This window comes from Anabrus simplex, chromosome 1 (genome assembly GCF_040414725.1).
Source record: "Anabrus simplex isolate iqAnaSimp1 chromosome 1, ASM4041472v1, whole genome shotgun sequence".
NCBI lineage: Eukaryota > Metazoa > Arthropoda > Insecta > Orthoptera > Tettigoniidae > Anabrus > Anabrus simplex.
Genome location: NC_090265.1, coordinates 928,323,481 through 928,348,315, shown reverse-complemented (window position 1 = coordinate 928,348,315; position 24,835 = coordinate 928,323,481). Strand labels below are relative to the sequence as shown.

Sequence of the window (24,835 nt, the reverse complement as noted above, 5' to 3'; positions counted from 1 at the left end):
CCAAAGTTTTCGCCTATATTTTTCGTCAAAAATTGCATTAATTACGCAAGAAAATACGGTATTATGCATTTTGTTGCGTGTGTCATGTGACATAAATGTTGTTATTCGTATGTGTCATGCATGAGAATAATTACGTACATTTTCTTGTAACAATTTCTATGTTTTCTTAGTTTAAGACTTTAAGTTTAATGGTCAATTTGCATTGTAACTGTAGATATGTATGCCTTTTATCCTGACCTTTTTTTACCTTGACCGTGATGAAATTCAAGAATTAAAAAATCTTCCTTTTTTTTTTCTCTCTCTCTCTCTCTCTCTCTCTAAAAGCTGCCGGGTATGCTTTTCTCCTTTTGTCCCCTAATCCTTCACCACCTGTTTTTATCTTTTGTTTCTTCCCTTTTCCTGTACTTATCTAGCTTTCTTCTTATCTTACACTTCCCACATGAAGACTGAAGATCTCTTAATATGACCCCTCAATGAGTGTTGTTGCCTGCCATCCTGATGAAACTGGGAAGCAAAAACAAGCTCTTTGGGGGCTGAGAAGTCATGGATGTAGAAGAACTGGGCAGTGGCGAAGCGTGCTAGTATCCACTGTTCCCACCGCTAACAGTTTGAAAGTATAAAAAACTAGTACAGTATTCTTTAATAATAATATTTATTTTCTTTCTTCGCCAGGATGTGCCATGACAACTCTATTGCAGTAGATAACCACCGTCAAAGCTGAGAGAGAGAGACTGTTACCAGCTCCAGATGGTGGATACGTTTGAATCTCTCGTAACAGCTAGGCGAATATTACTGCGCCTGCACCAAGCAAAGGCCCTCTCCCCCCCGACACTGAAACGTATCCTCCTGCGTTCTCTGGTTGTGTTGCCACAATGCAAAATTAGTAACGAATGCTTAAAACATTGGTGCTGTGCGTTTCTGTCCGTTCATTCCGCCGCGCTCAAAAATGCATTGTTATAATTTGTGTTAATTAGGGTTTTTATTATAATATGTGACTTTTCTTGTTAAATTGTGAATTTATATTTAATTTGTCCTGGGTAAGGATAGCATATAGTACTGCTCAACTTCTTCATCGTCATCCTCATTTCCCGTTTCCAGCTTCCTGGGTCGGGTTGTGAATTATGGACCTCCATCGCTGCCTGTCTCTCCACCACTCTTCTCCTTTTTTAATTACATCTTCTGGTTTTCCTTCCCTCTTCTCTGTTCACTCCCACACTGAATCTGTCCATCTCTTTCGGGGTCTTCGTCGTGGTCTCTTTCCTGTTAACTTCTCTGAAAAAAACTTTTTTTTTGGCATACCCTCTTCTCCCTTTCTCATCATGTGTCCATACCACTTTAGCTTTGTTGTTTCTATCCTGTCTTGAAGTTTCAATATTCCTGTCCTTTTCCTTATCTCTTCATTTCTAATTCTATCCTTTCTGCTACTGCTCAACTTATTAAACATTAAAATGAGTGCTGACACTTCCACCTTGAAATTAAGTGAGCTGGTAGGCCCAGAATGCTCATGTATAGTAGAAAGTTTAATGAACACACCAATTTTGTTAAGAACCTTTGAAGAAAAGAAAAACATAATTGAAAAAGGTAGACCCACGCCTTTTCTAAAAAAATTAGCCAATGAATTGAAAAGAACAGTACGATATTTGCATGACTCGTGGTACAGAGGTTTGCATTTATGTGGTTGTGCAAAAATGAATAAACTGTATTGTTGGCCGTGTGTTCCATTTTCCTTAGGAAAGAACGCTTGGAAAAATGATGGTATGGAGAATTTATATAGTTTCGGAGTTTTAAAGAGACACCATGAGGTGTCTCAAGCACACATCAACGCTGTTGGGTGATATGATTCAGTTCGGAAGGTCCAGAATAGAGTACAGCATACAGAAAGGAAATTGACGACCATAATGAGCTAGTAATAAATAACATACATTATCAGCACTTCAACAGATACTGTGTGCTTTCTTTCAATGCAAGGATTGCCTTTCAGGGGCATTGAGAAACTGAAGAATCTGATAAGAAGTAATTACAGGAAGTTACTACCAATAATTGCTAAGAAAGATGACATATTTCGGCACAACTTAGAACAGTCTACAGTTTTCTCAGGACTTTCATATGAGATTCAAAATTATATTGTTGACGCCATACCTACTTTTATGACCAACGAAATTGAAGTTTAAATTAAGAAAGTAAGCTTTATTTCCATAATTTCAGATGAAAGTACAGACGTTTCTGACACAGCACAACTCGTGACTGTATTTAGATATATTAGTCCCAAAGACGAAATTCAAGAGCTCTTTTTTTTTTTTAAGATTCAGTGGTGCAAGTGGTGACCGTTCTGCTCTTTCTCTCCCTAAAAATCTCCTTGGAGTGTTACAAGAATTCGAGTATGGTGAAAAGTTGGTTGCAGGGACATTCGATGGCGCAGCAGTCATTGCAGGACAGCACAGTGGGTTGCGGAAGCTAGGCATGGATAAATATGATAAAACTATATTTGCTCACTGCTCTGGTCATAGGCTCAACTTGGTATTATAGCAATCTGTTGACCACATTAAAGAACAAATATTTTTTCAGACCACGTCCGGGTTAGCAGGGATTTTTTTTGTCATCCCGTAAATGGGCCGCTGCCGTTGATGAAGTAATACAAAGACGATTACCAATAGTAATACCTACCCGATCGATATATGCTGGTAGGGTGGTTGAAGTCGTCCTCTGTCTGTACAGATCTCTGTGAATTCTTCAGAGAAATGAAAGATAACGATGATGAAATGGACAGTGAGGCAAGTGCTCCCTCGATATGATGTTCTGTATCAGGTACTTAAAATAAACCGTGTGATATTGCCTTCTGTTCCAAAGAGATCCAGCAGTTTAAAGACATAATTTTGGAACTATGTGGTGAAAGTTACAAGACAATGAAGGGAGACGAGTTTACCCTCAAAAGCACCAGAGAATTGATTTTATAGGAATGAAGAAATCATCGTACCTCTGATTGTATTTGAAAATAATTTACATCATGTCCGTGCAACTATCAGACAGATTTTCTCATATTAACAACCTGAATTTCCTTCAGTTAATTAATATTAACCAGGTTAACAATTTCGCGAAGACGTTCCCGAACAGTACTTATCAGTAGTTCATGACCTGTGGACGAAATTTCAACTGCATAAAACTTAAAAGTGAACTTTCTGTCCTCTACACGAAATCAGACCTTGTGAAAAATAGTGCATATGACGTCTACAAATATTTGCACACCAGTGGTCTTAATAAAGCCCATCCAGAAGCAACAAAATTGATTCACCTCATTCTCACCATCCCAGCAACTAGTACTTAAAAGAAGGTTCTCAGCCTTAAAAAAGGATACACATCTTCCAAGAAATTCACAAGTACTGGACAGGTCCTGTGCACTTTCTTTGATTGCAATTTAGAAGAAATTTCTGAGTCACTTAATGAAGAAGCCTGATTTCTATGATGCTGTGATAGACATTTTAGATGCCACAATGTGTCGTCATATCGACCTGAAGTATAATAGTAAATATTGAGGTGAGCCTTAAAGCTCAGTTTGAAATTCTTTTTAACCCTTATGCTTATGAATGCATGAGAAGCCTGCCGTATGTTTTGCATGATGTGAACCATTTTTAATTAGTGCAAGATCTAGAATGCTAGTTTCTATAACGCTCAATGTATTATTTGCATTTCATAATTTTCAAGTTATGTTATTATATACACAAGTAATATAAATTATCGAGTCTACCACTGTTATGAAATGGCATCTGTACTACTAATAAAAAGTTGCAGTGTGCGTGACAATACACTCTCAAGGGGGAGTGTGGTAACACTTTTTGAAACGTCATGCGTTGCCACTGGAACTGGGATCGATAGGTGAGAGCCTATCTCTTGGAAGATGGCAGTGTCTGAAGAAATGGAGATTGTCCTCGTCTGTGTTTTCAGGTTTATTGTTGTCTTCTTTCTGTTGCTCCCACTTCCCACAGTGACGCGCCACTCTGTTTGTCCGGTTGTGTGTTCCTTTTCTTGTTCCTATCTCTCCATCTATGAATTGATTTGACACTTTCCTGTTCTGTTCCAGTTGGAGCGCAAGTTGACCATAACGAAAGAGACCTGTACAGAAGCATTAACTCCATGGCTACTACAGCATTACCATGTACATTTCTCTCTTTTCCTTAGACTTGAAATAGTATAAACATTCTAATCAAATTCCCATAAATCTGCTGAATAGTTTTAAAAGAAACGATGACTCAGCCCAGTGTAAAAACAAAAGTGTCCACTTAAGACAAGTGGACGAGACTAATGATGACATCCACTGTATTTGGTTTGAGGTGTCCGCTTAAATGACGCTTATTTAACATGTGTCTTAAGTAAAATAAAATTGTTTCATTGGAAAAATGTCTGTATAGGGAGGTGTCTACTGGCAGGTTAGACTGCACTAGCGAAAAATAAACAAGCATGAAGAGTATTTTTAACTGCACTTAACTGAGATGAGAGAGGAAGCATTTCTAGACAACCTTTCAAAACATCTTTTATGCATTTTTGCAGAACCCTTAATATGGTGTAGTGAACCCTGGTTGGGAACTTTGGGAAGTACTGGAAATATCTTGTGTTTCAAAGAAGACGCTTTGAGCAATGCTAATAAAAAGAATATGTAATTTTCATTGATTGCATGTCAGTCCCAATGATACCCTTTCGGGTGAACCATTCTAATTTAACATTTTTTTTGTTAACATTAGTATTTTCTTTTTTCCAGTCCTGAGTATGGTGTCAATTTCTTCAAGAGATTCTCCGTAGTGATGAATGCATTGGATAACCGAGCAGCAAGAAATCATGTTAATCGCATGTGTCTGGCAGCTGATGTTCCACTCATTGAAAGTGGTACAGCTGGATATGAAGGACAAGTGGAACTGATAAAGAAGAATCTAACACAATGCTATGAGTGTCTTCCAAAGGCACCTCAGAAAACATTCCCTGGGTGTACTATTCGGAATACTCCCTCTGAACCAATTCATTGCATTGTTTGGGCAAAACATCTCTTCAAGTTAGTGATTTGCTTAGATCTTGAAGACTAAGTATGGATTTCTCTTCCTTTCTTTCATTTGTATTTGTTACATGAATTTTCAAACCTCTTACACCTTGAATGTTTACAAACAACTCTGTGGAGATAGTGGCATGGATACTGTAGTGAATGTGTAGGTTTTGATTCATACTTTCATGACTCGGAATACCAGACAAGATACAGTAGAACCTCCATAATTCGAAATCTGTTAATTCAAAACCCTGCCTAATTCGAAGAAGTTCTCGTTCCCGGAAACATGAGGTACGGTTTTGCATGTTATTTACAGTAGAACCTCGATAATTCGAAATCGGTTAATTCAAAGTCCCACGTAATTCGAAGAAGCTCTCGTTCCTGGAAACATGAGATACAGTTTTGCATGTTATATAAATTGTTTAATTCGAAATACGGATAATTCGTAATTCGAAGTACAATGTCGGCCCCATTACCGAAGTTCAGACTTTTAATTTGAAACTGCCTTTACATTTTAAAACAATAGTATGTTACAGAGTAATTCCAACTCGAAATTTATCCACGTCATAATAGAACGCGTGTTCCGGAATGTGGAGGGGTAGCTTTCCGCACTTACACTGACTTCGGTGGGTCTACAGTGCGCTTCATGATTGCCAAGTTGAATGAAATCGGAATTCTTTTGTATTCAATCTTTTCAGGAACGCCGTAATATCACTCAACAGGCAGTGTGCGGGAAAACAGAATGCGCGAACACTGGCGATGCCAACAGTTGACGAAAAAGCGTGGTTCATATAATAAATACGTAGGCACCGAACAATACTGTCATTGCCGATGAAACTGATTTGCTTTATTTTAATGCGAGCCCAAACGGTCTTATGGTTTTAAAGGAGAAAGTGCCAGCCGGGAATCGTACAAGGGTTGGGGATGAGGGTCATTGTAGTGTGTTGCAATTGCAATGCACATGGAAGCGAGAAACTTTATCCCCTCGTCATTGAAAAGTTCGATATGCTGCAATGTTTTAAGGGCGTCGGGCACTTTCCATCCCAGTACAAAGCATCTAAAAATGCAAGCAGTACAGATATCCAAAAAATAATGCATTTGCACAGGGGAACCGGCATAATTTATCCTCGTCTTTGAATTGTGTGATTTTTTTTCTTTCGTTGCGTGAGGTTATGTTCATCAGTGATTTATCCAAGTGCATTATTTGAACATTGTAAATGCACCTTGTTGGATACATTTCGGAAATAGTTTTTCCATGGCATTGGAAAGGTTTAAACTGTGAATTGAGGTGATTGCATGTATTAATGGGTCTTAGAATACTTTGTGATGCGGCAAGTGTTTACATTTCTGAAGTACGAGAGAAGTGCCATGGCGGAAAATCGTACAAGGATAGAGTCATAGGAAAGTTTGATTTTAAGGGCATCAGGTCCTTTCTGTGTAAATACAAGGCATCTAAAATGAATACAGTATAGTACTCCAATGAATAAAGCACTTGCAGATGGGAGCCAGCATAGATTTCTCCTCATCTTTGAATCGTGCTTTTTTTTTTTTTCTTTCGTTGCGTGAGGTTATATTTGCCAGCGAGATATGCAAGTGCATTATTTGAATACTGTAAATGCACCTTTTTGGATTCATTTTGGAAATAGTTCTTTTTTCATGGCATTTGAAAGGTATAAACTGTGAATCAAGGTTAACTGCATGCAGTAACGGGCCTTAGAATATTTCGTAACGTGGCAAGGGTTGGTACTTCTGAATTGCGTATTGGCGGTTAATTCGAAATCACGTAATTTGAAGTCCGATTTTTTAGTCCCAACGACTTCGAATTAATGAGGTTTTACTGTAAATTGTTTTTGAAATACAGATAATTCGTCATTCGAAGAACAATGTTGGTCCCATTACCAAAATTCAGACTTTTAACTCAAAACTGCCTTTACATTTTAAAAAAATGGTATTCTACAGAGTAATTTATATTCAAAATTTATCCACATCATGATAGAATGCATCTTCTGAAACGTGCTGGGGTAGCTTTCCGTACTTTCTGTCACTTTGCTGTGTGTTGCTTCTTTTTTTTTTTTAGTCAGCTGAATCAGGATTCAGCAGAAGCAGAATCCGACAACGAGGGCAATGCCAGCAGTTGGCCTAAAAGCGTGGTTCATGTCATGAATTCATACGCACCAAACAATATTGTCAGTGCCGATAAAACTGCATTGTTTTTTAATGCCGAGCCCAGGCAGGCTTACGGCTTTAAAGGAGAGAATTGCCAGCCGGGAAATCATACAAGGGTGGGGTCATAGTACTGTGCTGCAATGCACATGGAAGCGAGACACTTCCTCCCCTCGTCATAGGAAAGTTTGATAAGCCACGATGTTTTAAGGGCATTCACTACTTTCCGTGCACGTACAGGACATCTAAAATGTATACAGTACAGGAATCCAACGAATAAAGTACTTGCTCGGGGGAGCCAATATAGATTTCTCCTAGCCCTTGAATTATGGTTTGTTTTTTTGCCATTGCATGATATTATGTTTGTCAGTGAGTTATCCAAATGCATTATTTGAATACTGTAAATGCACCTTGTTGGGTACATTTTGGAGATTTAATTTTCCATGGCATTTGAAAGATTTAAACTGTTAATCAAGGTTAATTGCATGCAGTAACGGGCCTTAGAATATTTTGTGTTACGGCAAGGGATGGCATTTCTGAATTACAAGTTGGGGGTTAATTCAAAGTCACGCCATTCGAAGTCTGATTTTTGCATCCCAGCAACTTCGAATTTACTGTAGTTTTTGGGTTTATGGCTTATACACTCGATTAACAAACAATAAAGAAGAGTGCAGTTGACCCACCTTTTTCAATACAATGTATGCTGCTAATTCAAAATCACATTATTTATTTGGTACCTTTGTTTTACAATTGACCAACAAGTCCTCAACTTGTATAAATATATTTTAAGAATGACTTTCTCCTTAAGCATCATCACACTTTGTATTTTATCTAACCATTGTTATTTTACTATTAATGGTCTATAGATGATATTTTTACATGTGTATTTCTTTGTTTACTTGCCCAATTTTGGCTGATGATAACGTCCGAGACGTTGAAAACGGTACCAAATAAATAATGTTGTGATTTTGAATTAGCAGCATACTTTGTATTGAAAAAGTTGGATCAATTGCACTCTTTTTTGTTTGTTAATCTCCATTCAATACGAACCAGAGATGAAGTTTTTAATGTTATACACTCGACTCTACTGTTTATATTGAATGCGATCGATCATCTTCCGTATCATTTCCTCGCTACATGCCCGAGCGAGCTCTCCCCAACATTCAAAAGTGCTGTTGACATTGATTAATAATGCCCCACAACTCCAAATGATGTAAACAAACGGTTGGAGAACATGTTTGTGCAATAACTGCGCTGACAACAGTTGTTAACTCCTTTGAAATAAAGGCTGAAGTAAACAGTTGCTTAATCTAAATACTATGTACTGAAATAAAATAAGAATGTGATACTTTTTTTTCTTAAGATACCTATCAGAAATGGCTCCAAACAAGGGCTGATGCAGACAGGGAATTGTACATAGATGAAACAAACTGAGCAAAACAAGTAGTTGCTGAATCCAAAAAGAAGTCATGGGAAGATTTTGGTAATAACCTGGAAAGGCTAGGTCAAGCAGCAGGGAAATCTTTCTGGACAGTAATAAAGAATCTTAGGAAGGGAGGGAAAAAGGAAATGAACAGTGTTTTGGGTCAATCAGGTGAGCTCATAATAGATCCCAGGGAATCGCTGGACAGGTAGAGGGAATATTTTGAAAATCTTCTCAACGTAAAAGGAAATCTTGCTGGTGGTGTCGCAAACAACCAAGGTCATGGGGAGGAGGAAAATTATGTCGGTGAAATTACGCTTGAGGAAGTGGAAAGGATGGTAAATAAACTCCATTGTCATGAAGCAGCAGGAATAGATTGAATTAGACCTGAAATAGTGAAGTATAGTGGAAGGCATCGATGAAATGGCTTCATAGAATAATAAGGTTAGCACAGAGTGTTGGTAAGGTACCTTTAGATTGGACAAAAGCAGTAATTGCACCTATCTGTAAGCAAGGGAACAGGAAGGATTGCAACAACTATCGCGGTATCCCATTGATCAGTGTACCAGGCAAAGTATTCACTGGCATCTTGGAAGGGAGGGTGCGATCAGTTGTTGAGAGGAAGTTGGATGAAAACCAGTGTGGTTTCAGATCACAGAGAGGCTGTCAGGATCAAATTTTCAGTATGCACCAGGTGATTGAAAAATGCTACGAGAGGAATAGACAGTTGTGTTCATGTTTTGTAGATCTAGAGAAAGCATATGACAGGGTAGCGAGGGAAAATATGTTCACCATACTGGGGGACTATGGGATTAAGGGCAGATTATTAAAATCAATCAAAGGCATGTATGTTGACAATTGGGCTGCAGTGAGAATTGATGGTAGAATGAGTTCTTGGTTCAGGGTACTTACAGGGGTTAGACAAGGCTGTAATCTTTCACCTTTGCTGTTTGTAGTTTACATGGATCATCTGCTGAAAGGTATAAAGTGGCAGGGAGGGATTCAGTTAGGTGGAAATGTAAGCAGTCTGGCCTATGTTGACGACTTGGTCTTAATGGCAGATTGGGCCGAATGTCAGTCCAATATCTTGAAACTTGAAAATAGGTGCAATGAGTATGGTGTGAAAATTAGCCTTCCGAAGACTAAATTGATATCGGTAGGTAAGAAATTTGAGAGAATTGAATGTCTAATTGGTGATACAAAGCTGCAACAGGTAGATAATTTATTTAGAGTATTGGGATGTGTGTTTTCGTAGGATGGTGTTATAGTAAGTGGGATTGAATCAAGGTGCAGTAAAGGTAATGCAGTGAGCTCACCGTTGCGATGAACAGTATTCTGTAAGAAGGAAATTGGCTCCCGGACCAAATATTCTTTAGATTGGTCTGTTTTCAGACCAACTTTGCTTTTCGGGAACAAAAGCTGGGTGGACTCAGGATATCTTCTACATAAGTTAGAAGTAACAGACATGAAAGTAGCAAGAATGATTGCTGGTACAAACAGGTAGGAATAATGGCAGTAGGATACTCAGAATGAGGAGATAAAGGCTAAGTTAGGAATGAATTTGATGGATGAATCTGTACGCATAAACCGGTTTAGGGTGGGGTCATGTGAGACAAATTGAGGAGGATAGGTTACTTAGGAGAATAATGGACTCAGTTATGGAGGGTAAGAGAAGTAGAGGGAGACCAAGACGACGATGGTTAAACTCAGTTTCCAACGATTTAAAGATAAGAGGTATAGAACTAAATGAGGCCACAGCACTAGTTGCAAATAGAGGATTGTGGTGACATTTAGTAAATTCACAGAGCCTTGCAGACTGAACGCTGAAAGGCATAACGGTCTATAATGATGTTTGTACGAGGACGGTTTGAAAAGTTCTCGGAGTCAGTGCTAGAGCAACGAGGTTCCCGTGCAATAATCACACATCCTTTTTGAGTGAACACGTGACGCGTCAGTGCTCTAGCTGCAGGGGTGTGGTAGTGACGACTCTTTGTTGTTGTTCCCTCGTAGTGATTTGTGACAATGGAAAAAACTGAGATTCGAGCAGTGATTAAATACTTTGTAAAGAAAGATATGATAGCAAAGGAAATTCATGCCGACTTTCAGAACACACTAGGGGACTCTGCCCCTTCATTTTCAACTGTTGCCAAGTGGACCAGCGAGTTTAAATTTGGTCGGGAGAGCTTGGATGATGATCCGCGTAGTGGACGGCCAAAAAGTGTTACGACACCAGAATTTATCGCAAAAGTGCATAAAATGGTCATGGAGGATCGTCGACTGAAAGTGCGGGAGATTGTTAAAGCTGTAGGGATGTCTTCTGAACGGGTATATTATATTTTAATCGAAAAATTGGGTATGAATGGAAATGTCCGAACAAAGTCTGGCCCATTTTCAGTGCAACCAACAAGATTTTTTGCGCCGGTTTGTGACTACAGATGAAACATGGGTCCACCACTATACCCCAGAGACAAAGCTGCAGTCAAAGCAGTGGAAACATGCTGATCCACCACCACCAAAGAAAGCAAAGGCAGTGCGTTCGGCCGGAAAGGTCATGGCCTCAGTTTTCTGGGATGCAAAAGGCATTCTGCTGATAGATTATCTTCCTACTGGCCAAACAATTACGGGGCAATACTATGCAAACCTCCTAGACCAACTACAGGAAAAGATACGCAAAACAAGGTCTGGTTTGGCGAGGAAAAAGGTCATCTTTCATCAGGACAATGCTCTGCCACACACAAGTGTTATTGCCATGGCAAAACTTCATGAACTGGGGTACGAATTGTTGCCACATCCACCTTATTCACCTGATTTGGCACCATCAGACTTTCATCTATTCCCCAAGCTGAAATTTTTCTCGGTGGATGGAGATTTTCCACAAGGGAAGAACTGACAGCCGATTTGGAGAGGTGGAGGAATCTCATTTTCGAGATGGGATGAAGGCATCGGAACATCGCTGGACCAAATGCATTAGTCTACAGGGAGACTATGTTGAAAAATAAAAGCAGTTCCACCGAGGTAAGATACTTAATTCTAGTACATTCCGAGAACTTTTCAAACCACCTACGTATGTATGTATGGATACTGACATAACTACATTCAGAGGTTAGATTATATACTTCCGCGTCTGGTTAAATTTCAGAAAGGCTGCTCCCATGTAAATTTATAGTGAAAAGGTTATTGTTACTCTACAGGGAACTTGAAATATGTTTTCATAATACGTACGCAGTGAACCTAAGTTAGGTGATGCCATTTGAAGTACATAAATAGGAACGTTTGCCACAGAAGCCTCTGGACAATATTGGGTGTGGTCAAGATTTGGATGGGCTGCCACGCACTGTTGGTGGGGGGTAAGGGAATGGACGAGCGGAAAGGAACTGGCCGCCCTACTGTACGTAAACTCCGGCTCAGGCACACCTCTGGGGATGTTCGGATCTGCCTTCGGGCAGAATACACCCTTACCTTATGTAAAAAAAAAAGTTAACCTTTTTTACTCTGAAGATGGTTCAAACGAGTTGAAACATGTTTGACTAGTATTACTCCATCTGATGATGGAGATGTGTATGTATTGAATAGGAGGACATATTAAATTTCCTTTGTAAAGGGATGATAAACAAGATTTTCAGGGTTAGGAAAAATGTGATTGTACTAAGCGGTAATAAAGTCAAATAAATATGAAAGTAATAGCGAGAATTCATGACTCGATAAGTCAGGTACAGTATTTTTATATAGAATTAATATGATGAGAATCGAGACTTCGAATTTACGATGTACTAAGCGGGAATATGTGTTAATGAGGAACGCACTAATAAGGTTTCACTGTAGTTTCTAATTCAAGATTGTTCCGGGTACCTACTCCAGTCTAGGAGCTGCTTTATCGCAAGCCTCAACAATTCACTAGCTCTGTTGTTTTCTTTGCTTCTGATCCTGTCTATATTGTTGCTGATCCAAGATTATCACCGCTCGCTGGCAATCTTGCCAGGTACACTGAATCGGCCATCTTCGTTGTCATAATGCTCCCTCCTTAAGCTCCTCATCCTGAGTAGCTCCATGATGATAAGGTGCAAGCTGGTCTAGGTGGTTGACCACCATTTTTTCCTTGGGGAGGCTGCTGAATCCTATAGATGATATCATTAATCGTTGTGATAACAGGGTAGGGACCTTCCCACTGTAAGTGGAGCTTCAGCAACTTCTGCTTCGTCTGCACAGGTCGGTATAGCCACACTCGGTCACCTTCCTCGAATCCTGTGTAGTAAACCGGCAGGGCATACTAGACCTTCATCTGGTCACTAGCTACCTTCATTTGTCATCGGGCATACTCATGGAAATTGTTGAGCCACTCCACTGGCTCCTATATGTAGTAATTTTGCCTATTGTTCTTTATTGCAGTCATCCCAAACATTGTCACGTGACAGATGTAGTTCCCTCCCGAAGACCATGTTTGCAGGTTTCATGCCTGTCGTCTCATGAGCGAATGCACGGATGGTCATCTGGAAGAGCAGGCATTCTTTCTTCCTAGTCCTGTGCTAACACCAACTTCCTCAAATGTTCGACAGTCTTCAACCAATCTCGCAACCATGCTGTCCAACTGCCGATGGAGAGGTGTTGTTCAGGTGTATGCCAAGGTGCTGCAAGAACATCCTTCATCAGTGTTGATTCAAAATTCTTGCCCTGGCTGTTGTGCACCTCTCTTGGGACACCTAAAGGACATTTGTAGGTCTTCACTAAGGTGTTGACGCTTCCTGAATGGGGATGACGTAGACCTGAGGCCTGTTAATGTAATTGCCCTGACTAGAAGTAGTGATTTCTGGTGTCCAATTTTAGAAAAGGTCCTGCGGTGTCAGTGTCTGTCCTCTCGAAGGGTTATCTGACATACTGCTGCATCTGGACCTAACTCTCGATGCGTGGGCTTCGGTGTACGTAAGAGGTATCATATACAGTATTTGGCTCTTCTTTCAACGTCCCCCTTCAGATACACTCAGTAATAGTGAAGTTGGACTCGAACAAAGGTCTGATTTCTTACGCCATCATTCTTTTCTGTAGATCCGTGATCTTTTGTTGCAATTTTTGAGTAGCGCACTCAATCTGAGGTATTGCCTGGAACTGTTTATCGACCATTTCATTCATCTTGCCTCAAGTCTTGAACACGGGATTCCGCTATCTGAGGTATAGCGCCAACTGTTTAGTGACCATTTCACTTACATTGTTCATAATGTCACTTTTTAATCTTTCTTCAAGAGCGTGCACATCCTCCTATAATTTGTACTCGTTGAACTCGGTTGTGAGGTCTATCTTAAATTCAACCAGACTAGCTTTAAATTTTACCTTAAATTCATCCTGGTTATCTCTAAATTAATTCTTTAGTTCATCCTGATTGGATTGAAGTTGCTCAGTTCAGCGTGGCCAGCTTTGAAATCTGCTTAAAATTCACTGGGCTTAGCTAACAGGGCCTGAAAGCCAGACTCCGCCTCGTCAGTTATTTTAGAAATTGCTCGTTCAGAAACACACTTCCAATTAAATCTTACCTCCGACACCAGTTGTAATAGGTTATCGAGATCCTTAAAACTAAATTTACTACGCTGTAGGGTAGCTTGTTTTACTATCCACTAAATTTATTGAGCTACTATTTACAGTTATTCACAAGTTTACTCACATTTGATATTTCCACCCAACGCAAATTTTACTATCGTAATATTCACTAACACACACCCAACTTGGGCAGTCATACTGCACACTGGCACATCAAACTCCTGATTGCCAACATGTCCTCTCTTAGCACATTAGTGTTCCAGGACAGTCCACAATAACAATTCTCATGGAACTGTTGCCGTTTGACATACGCCTGACGAATGACCCGTCACGTTCTGAAAACTGCTTACATTCACTTGTGGTTAACACACTCGAGAATGACTTTAGAATAACTGGTGTGCATGAGCCAGTTTCACTATAAAGGTCTGTAGAAAATTCTAGTAGTTTTTAATTTGAGAGCATTTTCGGCACCTGGTTCATTGTTAATCAGCTTCAGCTTCTTCTAGGAGCTTCTTCATTGCGGGCTTCAACAATTCAACGGTGTTATTGTTTTGCTTGCTGCTGGCCTTGTCATCATCGCCACTGCACGATGATTGTTTCTCGCCGGCATTATTGCCAGTCAGCCCGAGTTGCCCTTCATTGTCACAATGTCCTCATCTCACTGCCATATTTAGTGGTAGGTATTCGGACTATAACTTAACTTCAAAAGTTTTCTTGTCATAAAGTCATATTCATAATGAATCTTGAAAGGAGTAGCATTCCAAGAACTTCTGTGCTGAACATGTAACAGCATTTTTAAATTAGTACAGTAGAAGTCAGTTATAGCGAGTACAGGATATAATGAGAATCCCATTGTAACGACAGGTTTTTTATGTCCCTTCTAAATCCCTAATTTAAACTGTACAATAGCCTTCGGTTACAAGGAGTACCCTTTCACTGGGTCATCTGTTATTGCGAGAAATTTTATGTGTTTTATTTTCTGTTATCAGTATTTATACACCAAATGTAGCAAAAAACTATCGATTGTTTTTTTTCTATGTAACTATACAGCAGAACCCCGTTTATCCTAAATAAAGGGGGCGGAGCCACTTCGGTTGACGTGTTTTTCGGATGACACGTGGTAAATATTTTCGGAAGTAAATGTCGAAATAAAAATGCTTAAACTCTGTTAAGCAAAGGTGCATACTGTATATTAACATTAAAATTTTTACATGTCACTCGTATAAAATCAGTGATTTTCTTCTGAATTTTCTTGTTGCAGTGCTGTCGTGGAGCTATGTCGCACCACCATTTAATCAACAGTACGTCAGCTGGTGTAGATTCATTGCTTTGTTCAACAAAGCGCATAGCAATCTGAAATAATGAAACTTTTTTGTTAGTACTGAAGTGAATACGGTATACAGTAATTTTATTACAGTACTGCAATTAAAGCCTGTAGTACTGTATTTGAATGAAAATTCGAAATCAATCTTACCTCCAATGCATTAAATCAGTCATCTAATGTAATTCGATTCTCAGAACTGCTATTGTCAAGGTCGGAGTCGTCTGTGTACTCTTCAGGACGAATAATACAGTAATAATAATAATAATAATAATAATAATAATAATAATAATAATAATAATAATCATTCCTGCTTGTTCAAGAAAAAATGTCATGGAACGAACTAGAGGGTAAGAAATTGTTCTGTTTTATGCTACACGTGCATTCTGGCATAAGTCATAATATAAAAATAGGGTTTTCCAAGTACCTCTCAGTACATATAGCAAGAGAATTACTAATATTGACGGCTAAGAATGAGAGGGTAAAAACAAAATATTAAAATATAATTTTACCGTAGCATTTCGGTTAAGCCAGGTTCTGGTTTAGCGGGGTTCTACTGTATTCCTTGAACTAAAGTACGGTAAATATTTGTATATTACTGTGATCGTTTTATACAATTAGATTATAAAATCTTCTACGAAAAGATCTACAAACATTGCAGCAGTGGGTCTCTTGCAAAGGATTGTATTGGCAACATTATACTCTCGTTCGTATCAAACATTCATGCAAAGCATTAGTTCTTTCGGGTGTCACAGATTATTTTCTGTTATCGATAGTTATACTCTTCAGTATAAGTAGGTAGCAAAACACTAGCAATTATTTTTGTCTGCATAACTCTCGATACTCCACGAACTAAAGTACGGTAAATATTTGTACATTAGTGTGACCGTTTTCACAGTTTGACTATAAAACCTTCCATGAAACGATCAGCAAAAAAGATGCTGTACTATTGTTTATTTAAAAGATCAAGTTTCTTTTGGTAACGCACTAAGAAGTCGTGTAGGCCCTATTAGTGGTATTAAAAGCCAACTGATTGTACTGTTTAGTGTAAATTTAAAATGTTTTGTTCTGTCAACAGTATAGTTCGAACTATCGACTGTTTCTCGTTCCTTTTGAAAATATTATCGGTAATAAAACAAGTCCACTTCGTTCTGCTGTGACGTAACACATTACAATGTCAATTGGGACACAAAAATCTTTAGATTTGCCTATAAAATATGAAATTGTGCAGGCTTGTGAAAAAAGCAGTGTGAGCAAAAGTGAAATAGGCAGGCGGTATAATTTAACATCTTCGACTATTTACTATCCTTAAAAATAAGGGAAAAAATCAAAGACTCTGTTTTAAAAGGTAGCGTTCCAAGCAGGAGTAAAGAACTGCATGGTGCGGACCATGCTGACCTTGAAGTTGCCCTTTTTAAGTGTTTACCCAGAAACTAGCTGCTGGAGTTCCTGTTTCAGGGCTGTGTTAAAATCTAAGGTGCAAGACTAAATATTTCAGACTTCCAGTGCAGCGATGGATGGTTTAACCGCTTTAAAGCCAGACATGGCATTTCACTTCACACAATAAATTGCGAATTGGCAAGTGTAGACGAAGAAGCTCTCAATGACTGGCTTCCAATTCTCCATGAAATTTTTAAAAGGTACTAGCCCAAAGATGTTTACATGGCTGATGAATCTGCACTTTTCTATAATTTATTACCCCAAAGGACTCTTGTGGTGAAGGGCAACCCATGCAAAGGTGGAAAACGCAGCAAAGAACGACTAAGTGTTCTTTTGTGCCGCAACATGTATGGTAGTGATAAACTGAAACCGTTTATCAGCAAGTCAGCCAAACCGTGAACATTTAAAGGTGAGCATATAATTCCTTGCACGTATGAAGCAAACACGAAAGCCTGGATGACATTGGCACATTTTAAGCAGTGGCTTCAGGCATTTGATTTGTGAATGGGATCGAAGAACAGAAATGTTTGTTCTTTTTATAGACAAATGCCCCGCTGATCCAAATGTTGAGCTACGGAATATAGAATTAGTATTCCTACCCACAAAGTGTACCAGTGTGCTACAACCACTTAATCGGGGCATGTTTAAACTGCCTAAACACTGCTTTCATAGCATACTGGTCAACTCATTGATGCGCAGGCTTGAGGTAAAACAAGTACTGAAATGGAATGTACTGGAAGCTAACCAAGGTGTTGCAGTGTCGTAGAAAACCATATCTCCCGTTGCAATATCTGCATGTTTCAGACACGCTGGCTTCTGACGAAGTGAAACAGAAAGCAAAATGATTGAGGAGGAACTTCATCTCGAAGTGCCATATAGCTGGAATCGTGTCTCTTCTCATCTGGAAGTCACCTGTCAGTTTGACGGTTATGTAAAAGCTGATGAAGACCGCCGCCGCGGTGTAGGGAGCAACGCGTCCGCCTGTCGCCCTGTGACACCAGGTTCGATTCCTGGCCAGGTTAGGGGTTTTTAATTGTAAATAATTAATATCCCTGGCCTGGGTAGGTGTTTGTGTCGTCCTTAATGTTCCTTTCCTCACATTCTACACTTTACACTTCCGCAATTTCCAAATACACGCAGGTTCCTAACATATGGTGCAAAGTAGGGGCAAAAGATCTTTCTAGGTCGACGCCTCGGATAAATACTTTTTTTTTTTTTAATTAAGAAAAGGTTGACAAAGGTGTGCCTGTGTGCGGGGATCTGAATGAGAGTGAAATTCTTGAACTTCTTAAGCCACTAACTCACATGATGAATCTGACGAGAGTGAGGAGGACGGGGACATCACAGACATACCAACACAGTCTGCAGTCATGAGTGCTTTGGATGTTTTAAAAACATTTTATGCAGTAAATGACACTTGCCTTGGCAATTTGGTTGCTATCCAACGAGTGGAGAATTTTGTGATACAGAACACCCTTGCCAGCACAAGACTGGAGCAAGCGACTTTGTACTCCTTCCTGAAGCCTCTGTAAGGTAACTACTGTATTCAAATTTAGTGTTGTGATTGGAAGCTTTAAATGCAAATGTAATATAGCCTAGAATAATTTTTACTTTCATTTTGCATGGTGAAACATTTTTAATCGTTGCACTTTTCGCCTGTTGTATAATTGGTCCCTTGTTTGAATTATACTGGTGTGTTTTATTTTGTATATCTTTTGGAAAAGTAAAACCAAGAACAACTGGTTTGTTGAGGTCCAGAATGATTTAGAAGAGCTGAATATAACAATGAAACAAATTACGGAGAGAAAAGAGAAGAGGATTCTGAGAAGTAGGAATACAAGACTAAAATTAAAAACAATCAAACGAAAACAGTACACCATTACAAATGAAGAGAGGGCGACCAGGTCAGAAGAAATGAAGAAGTTCAGGGAAGAGAAGGGGAAGTTGAGAAAACATTACAGCTAATATTGTGAAGACTAGTGCATATGGATTGATTTAAGTGCTCCAATGTGGGCGTAAACTATGTAAATAAATAAATAAACAGTTGTGTGTTGAAACTCAATTCATGTCCTGTCGATCAAAGACTTTGCTGTTGATCAAAGACTTTGACAGAATTGACCATTGCAATTTGAGTATTAACGGTGCGCGATAAGTTGCCAAGCATGCAGGGATTGCTAGAAATGTAAACAACAAAATTGGCTTCATGGCCAGGGGATGTTACGTGTGTACTGCTAAAGTATGAAGCACATCTCTGGCTTTATTCAGGGAGCTCCATAGAGTACCACAATAAAATGAATAAAACGGAAGTGTTCAAGAAGATAGAAGAGACATTTCTGAAGAAAGTGGACAAATTTTATATTTATTACCGTACGATAACCTATAAGTAAACACCATCCGCAATGGTTGATTTATTACAATCTTCGCATATTATTATTATTATTATTATTATTATTATTATTATTATTATTATTATTATTATTATTATTATTAGTAGCGAATTCTCCCAGTATGGGAAGACATTAAGCAGATAACATGATTGATATTATTATTGAATTCCTAATAAGTTTTCGTGCAGTAAGATATGAATTTCCATCGTATTGCTATAATTTTTTAATTCAAATTGTGTGTAAATGCAATATAAATGATAAGGCAGTAAATACAGTACAAAAATTACGTAGAAGAATATCACAATCTTTTTTCCATATAAATTATGCCTTACTGCACGTTTCTCTTCCTTTTAAGAATATATCACACTGCTAGTCCAAGAACCACAACTGCTGGTTGACTTTCCTCCACATTAAAACAAAATTCTATCGAACCTTACCAAATCTTTTCAAATCTTGTCAAACCTTCAGCAATGTTGAACAGTCTTTGACATACGGTAATTTGAAATTTTACTTGTGAAGTAGAACTGAAAGAAAAGTGTGATGTACAACAGTCATATGCTAGTCATATGTTTCTGAAGGGTAGATTCAAATTGAACACGTTCGATCATCCGTAGTGATTTCTCTCTATGTCCACTACCTGCACTAGTGAGCTATCTCGTGCTAATCCCCGTTGACTGGTGAAAAGAAATATTCAAGTTCAAAACAAGAGACAACATGCCTTCATAATTCTTCTTCATAAGTGTGTAAATAACGTGACAGGTAGCTTTCCTTAACTCGGTCAAAATAAAGGCTGGTACAAACAATTTATTTCAGTAATAACTGTGTAATTGGCCTTACGTACCAGTAACTACTTTTACCGGTTTTGGGAGACGCTGAGGTGTCAAAATTTAGTCCTGGGGAAGTTCTTTTACGTAACTTAACAGTAAATCTACAGGCACGAGGCTGACATATTTCACAACATTCAAATACCAACGGACTGAGCCAGGATCGAATCTACCAAGTTGGGGTCAGAAGGCCAGTGTCTCAACCGTCTGAGCCACTCAGCCCAGCAGTTGATTTTAGTACTAGGTACAGTAAATAAATGAAAATCTGATTCATCTTAATATACGACAGTATGCATCACTGATTTCAGAGGTTAGTTTATTACCACGCCGCGTTAAAATTCAGAAAGGCTGTTCCCTCATAAATTTACAGCGAAAATATTATTATTATTATTATTATTATTATTATTATTATTATTATTATTATTATTTTGCCTGGATGTACAATATGTTTCCATGATACATGCATGGTGAAGTATTTGGTTTTTTGCGTATCTTTTCTGAAATTTAGGGAAAATATGATATAATGACAGTCCGCTATAGCAAGTAAATTTTTCGCCGTTGTAAATTCTCGCTATAACAGACTTCTAATGTATGTGCGCATCCACATCACTATTCAGAAACATATTTTTTGCTTTTTGATTGTTTATGTTCTTGCTGGCTTTCTGGACAAGACTTCTCTCCATTCAATAGTTTAGTTCGAATTTTTGCCTGTGTTGCCTTTCCATTCCATATTATAGAATTTTTCAACTTTTAACAAAACATTAACTTTCCAAATTTATGTGAAACTTTTTTCTACGCTAGTTCCATTACCTTTTTATCAAGTCATATCTCATGAAGTACAGGTCAGCCAACTTCCCCAGAACTATTATTTGAGACTTTGAGGGTATGGTGTGCACAAATGTATTAAAAGCGTAGCTAATAGAGCATAGCATGACTCTTATAGCCAAAGAGTAGTTAAATTATCGTGACAAGCTCTTTGGTTGGTTGTATTTGTGTAAAGAAGACACTCAAAATGCTACAATAACAATTCTTTTGCAACTCGCCGTAATAGGCCTAACCAGTTATTGTGCTAATCTAAATGAAAATGACTGCTCTACGCTGTAGGATTTCTAGATTTCTCTATTCATACAATAATAGACTTCTTACAGTGGAACCTCACTTTTTGCCCAGTAAGTCGTGCAAGAATGAAAATGTTGAAAAAGTTTATATCAAGTGTAATAATTCGCAGACATATAAAAAGACTGGATCAGCAAAAATATAATCCATGCCATTGTCCTCGCAGCACTGAAGGAATCCAACATATTGAGACATTATTTACATTCATCCTCATATTAACATAATCATTGCATTGCAAATAAATTTCCTTTGTTCATAATTGCAGTAGTCTGGTTTATACATGTATTATAGTGTTCTTGATCCTTGAAGTCATGTATGATTTCAGACAGATTATTGATAAAATATAAAGTAAAAAGGAAATATTTAATGAGGGATGGTGCTTTGATCCTACAAGTTTACATCTTCAGAGCAGTCCTCACATTATTGTATGCTGTATACTTTTGTGTATTTTCCAACTTTCTGATTTACTATAATATTGACCATACTTATTATACAAATGTGCATTATAAATTTATATATTACCGGGCGAGTTGGCCGTGCGCGTAGAGGCGCGCGGCTGTGAGCTTGCATCCGGGAGATAGTAGGTTCGAATCCCACTATCGGCAGCCCTGAAAATGGTTTTCCGTGGTTTCCCATTTTCACACCAGGCAAATGCTGGGGCTGTACCTTAATTAAGGCCACTTCCTTCCAACTCCTAGGCCTTTCCTATCCCATCGTCGCCATAAGACCTATCTGTGTCGGTGCGACGTAAAGCCGCTAGCAAAAAAAAAAAATTTATATATTAAAATAATTTTTTTCTAATTCAGTCAGCTCTTTGGTGAATATGACGCTGATGAAGATGTCTCTCCTGATACAGCCGATCCAGAAGCAGCAGGTAAACTTAAACATTAGTTGCTCTTATAAAAGCTGGGCTTTATCTGATAGTAACTAATACAATGCTCTCAATTTTCTCACAGGTGATGCTGGTTCTGATGCCTTAAAATCAGAATCAAATGAACAAGGAAATGTACAAAGAGTATCGACCAGAGAGTGGGCTCAGTCCAACCACTATGAGCCCAAAAAGTTATTTCAGAAATTATTCCACGATGACATCAACTATCTTCTAAGTATGGGTAATCTTTGGAAGTCTAGGAGACCCCCTACTCCTTTAGTCTGGGATGATTTACCTGATGCAGGTAAGTAGATTTTTTTTTTTTTACCTAATTTAATTAAATGCAAGAAGTTAGACCAACTTAGCTAGAAAAAGAGATATGAAAGCTGGGTATTCAGAAAAATAAGAGTAACTAACTTATACTGTTTATTGAAAGTATCTGCAGATCTCATTTTAATTATTTAGCATATGGCTTTACAGATACAATACATACCATCTGCATCTGATGCGAAGTCATGGCAGCTCGTAGGTAAGGCACAGTAACACATACTAAACCATACCTGCCAAGTATTTCGGTTTTTCCGTAAAATGTACGGAATTTGAGAGTGTTTTGCGGTTGTAGGATGAACAACATTATCGTACAGGCTGTGATTTTTAATAAAAGAAATCTGTGAAAAGTAGCAGGCTGTGAATTTATATATAACAGCTTTAGTTACTACGTCGTGCTTCGTAGCGGCTGAAAGCTTTGTTTGTGTGTAGGTGTAACATTGGCGGTAGTTCTGAAACTCGTGGAATTGTGTGATGAATTTGTAAGCGATTTAGTATTTTAGTGGTGTTCATAATGAGTTCAACTAAGAAACGGTATTATCAATCTTTTGGGGAGGCATCTTCTGCTGAATTTCCTTGTTTCATACGATCAAGAAAAGGTGAAACATCCACATTCTGTTCCATGTACTCTTGTGATATAAAAGTTTCTCACAGAGGAAGAACAGAATTAGTACCAGTAAGTCACATTTAATCTGTTAAACACATCTCCAATACAAAATTTAAGGATGGCAGTCAGAAAATTAATTTGTTTTTTTACCTCTTCTGGAGCCGACCTTGGTGTAGTAAGAGCGAAATGCTTGTTCACTTCATTTTTAATTGAACATAATATCCAGTTAGCTGCTGCCGATCATGCTGGTGCTCTGTTTAGGAAAATGTTTCCAGGTTCAGAAATTACAAAAAATATGGCTATGGTCTTAAGGAAACCACACACATTTTGAAAGAAATGGCTGCGGATTCAGGAAGTGAACTCATTGGTTACATGCAACACTAACCATTTTCTTTAGCTACGGAAAACATCATTTACAATCCCAAAAGCTGAGCCTGGTAGTTCCAAAGACCGCAAAAAGAGGAAGGCTACTGAGTCGTCAGAATTGGTCGCTCCAAAACATTTGCATGTGCCTCAAAATCTGACGCTCCTGTGCTAAAGAATAAGAACATTACTCAAAATTATGAAGAAAATTTTTCATGGTTCTCTCGTGGAGCTTCAATAAGGCATACTGTGCCTTCCTGTATGCTGTCATTCCTTTATTTGAGAATCTCATTTCTACACTTCAGATTGCTTCCCCTCACATTCATAAACTACTAGAACTAATGACGAACCTGTTACGCAGCTGCTTTCCAGATTTGTTACACCAAAAGTAATAAAAATTTTCCTTTTATTAAAAGTTTCATACCATTCTATTGAAAATCAGAGATCAATGATGAGCTAGTCATTATCGTTAAGACAATGAACTTGGTGAAGAAACTTAACGATAGAGATAAATCAACATTCTTTTCATCTGCCAGGGATTACTTCTGCACACCATATATTATATTATTAACAAGTTCCCTCTCAATGATGTACTGAAACATGCTAAGGTTGCAGATGTTTCAAAAATTAAAGATGCCCAGTTTTCTTCTGTACGATTCTTTATAGAAAGATTTCCACCATTGCTGCCGAAGTAAGGCAGAGAGTCGGCTGAGCGTGCAATGAATGTGCTTCAGAACCAATGCGTAGCTCTTCATATTGATGACTTTGCTACTGTTGAGAGTGAGAATCTGACAGATGACACCAAATGGGCTCTCTTGATGAACATTCGTGGAGCTGATGGTGTTCCTAAGTATGATAGGATATCCAGGCTAATGCTTTCTGTTCTGACTCTACAGCACAGCAATGTTGAGTGTGAATGTGTGTTCAGCTTGGTTAAAAAGAACCGAAATTCTGAACTGAAATTCTGGATTCTATTTCTGTTTTGAAAACCAGAAGTACTGGTTCATGTTACTTGAATAGTTTTCCTCCAGAATTTCTGAAAAAAACAAAGAAAGCAACTCATCTCCATCTGTCCTCTCCAACCTGTAATGGATAATAGCCTGCATACTGTGAACTTGACAGTATTTTGTAAATACATGTTTAGTTTAATTTTGACGGTGACATTCGTATTGTGACCCACAAGTTTAAAGTGCAGAAAAACACTGTACTGTGTAAAATGTTCCCATTGTTAAGTGAAAACAGATGAGCACTCATCAAGATGTCACTTTGTGTAAGTATTTAATTTCAGGGGTCAACATAACATGTATTTGACTTGTATTAGTATTATTTGTAATCTCGCCCCCTTGCTGTCCTTTTTCACTATGTCTCAAGACCTTGTGACGCATGCGCGTGTTAAAATTTTTCTGCTTTAGTATCTTCTGGGTTTCTCTTTTTGAAAGTT

At 38.4% G+C, this 24,835-nt stretch overlaps 1 protein-coding gene across 2 annotated transcripts in view; it reads left to right on the top strand.

Moving 5' to 3' along the window:
• Nucleotides 1-24,835, top strand: part of Uba2 (Ubiquitin-like activating enzyme 2) — a 160,208-nt gene that overhangs the window by 16,012 nt on the left and 119,361 nt on the right. For both annotated transcript variants that reach the window (XM_067136665.2, XM_067136666.2), the window contains 3 exons: nt 4,751-5,038; nt 22,033-22,100; nt 22,183-22,401. In XM_067136665.2, the coding sequence (XP_066992766.2) occupies nt 4,751-5,038; nt 22,033-22,100; nt 22,183-22,401 (575 nt within the window). The remainder of the gene's footprint in view (nt 1-4,750; nt 5,039-22,032; nt 22,101-22,182; nt 22,402-24,835) is intronic.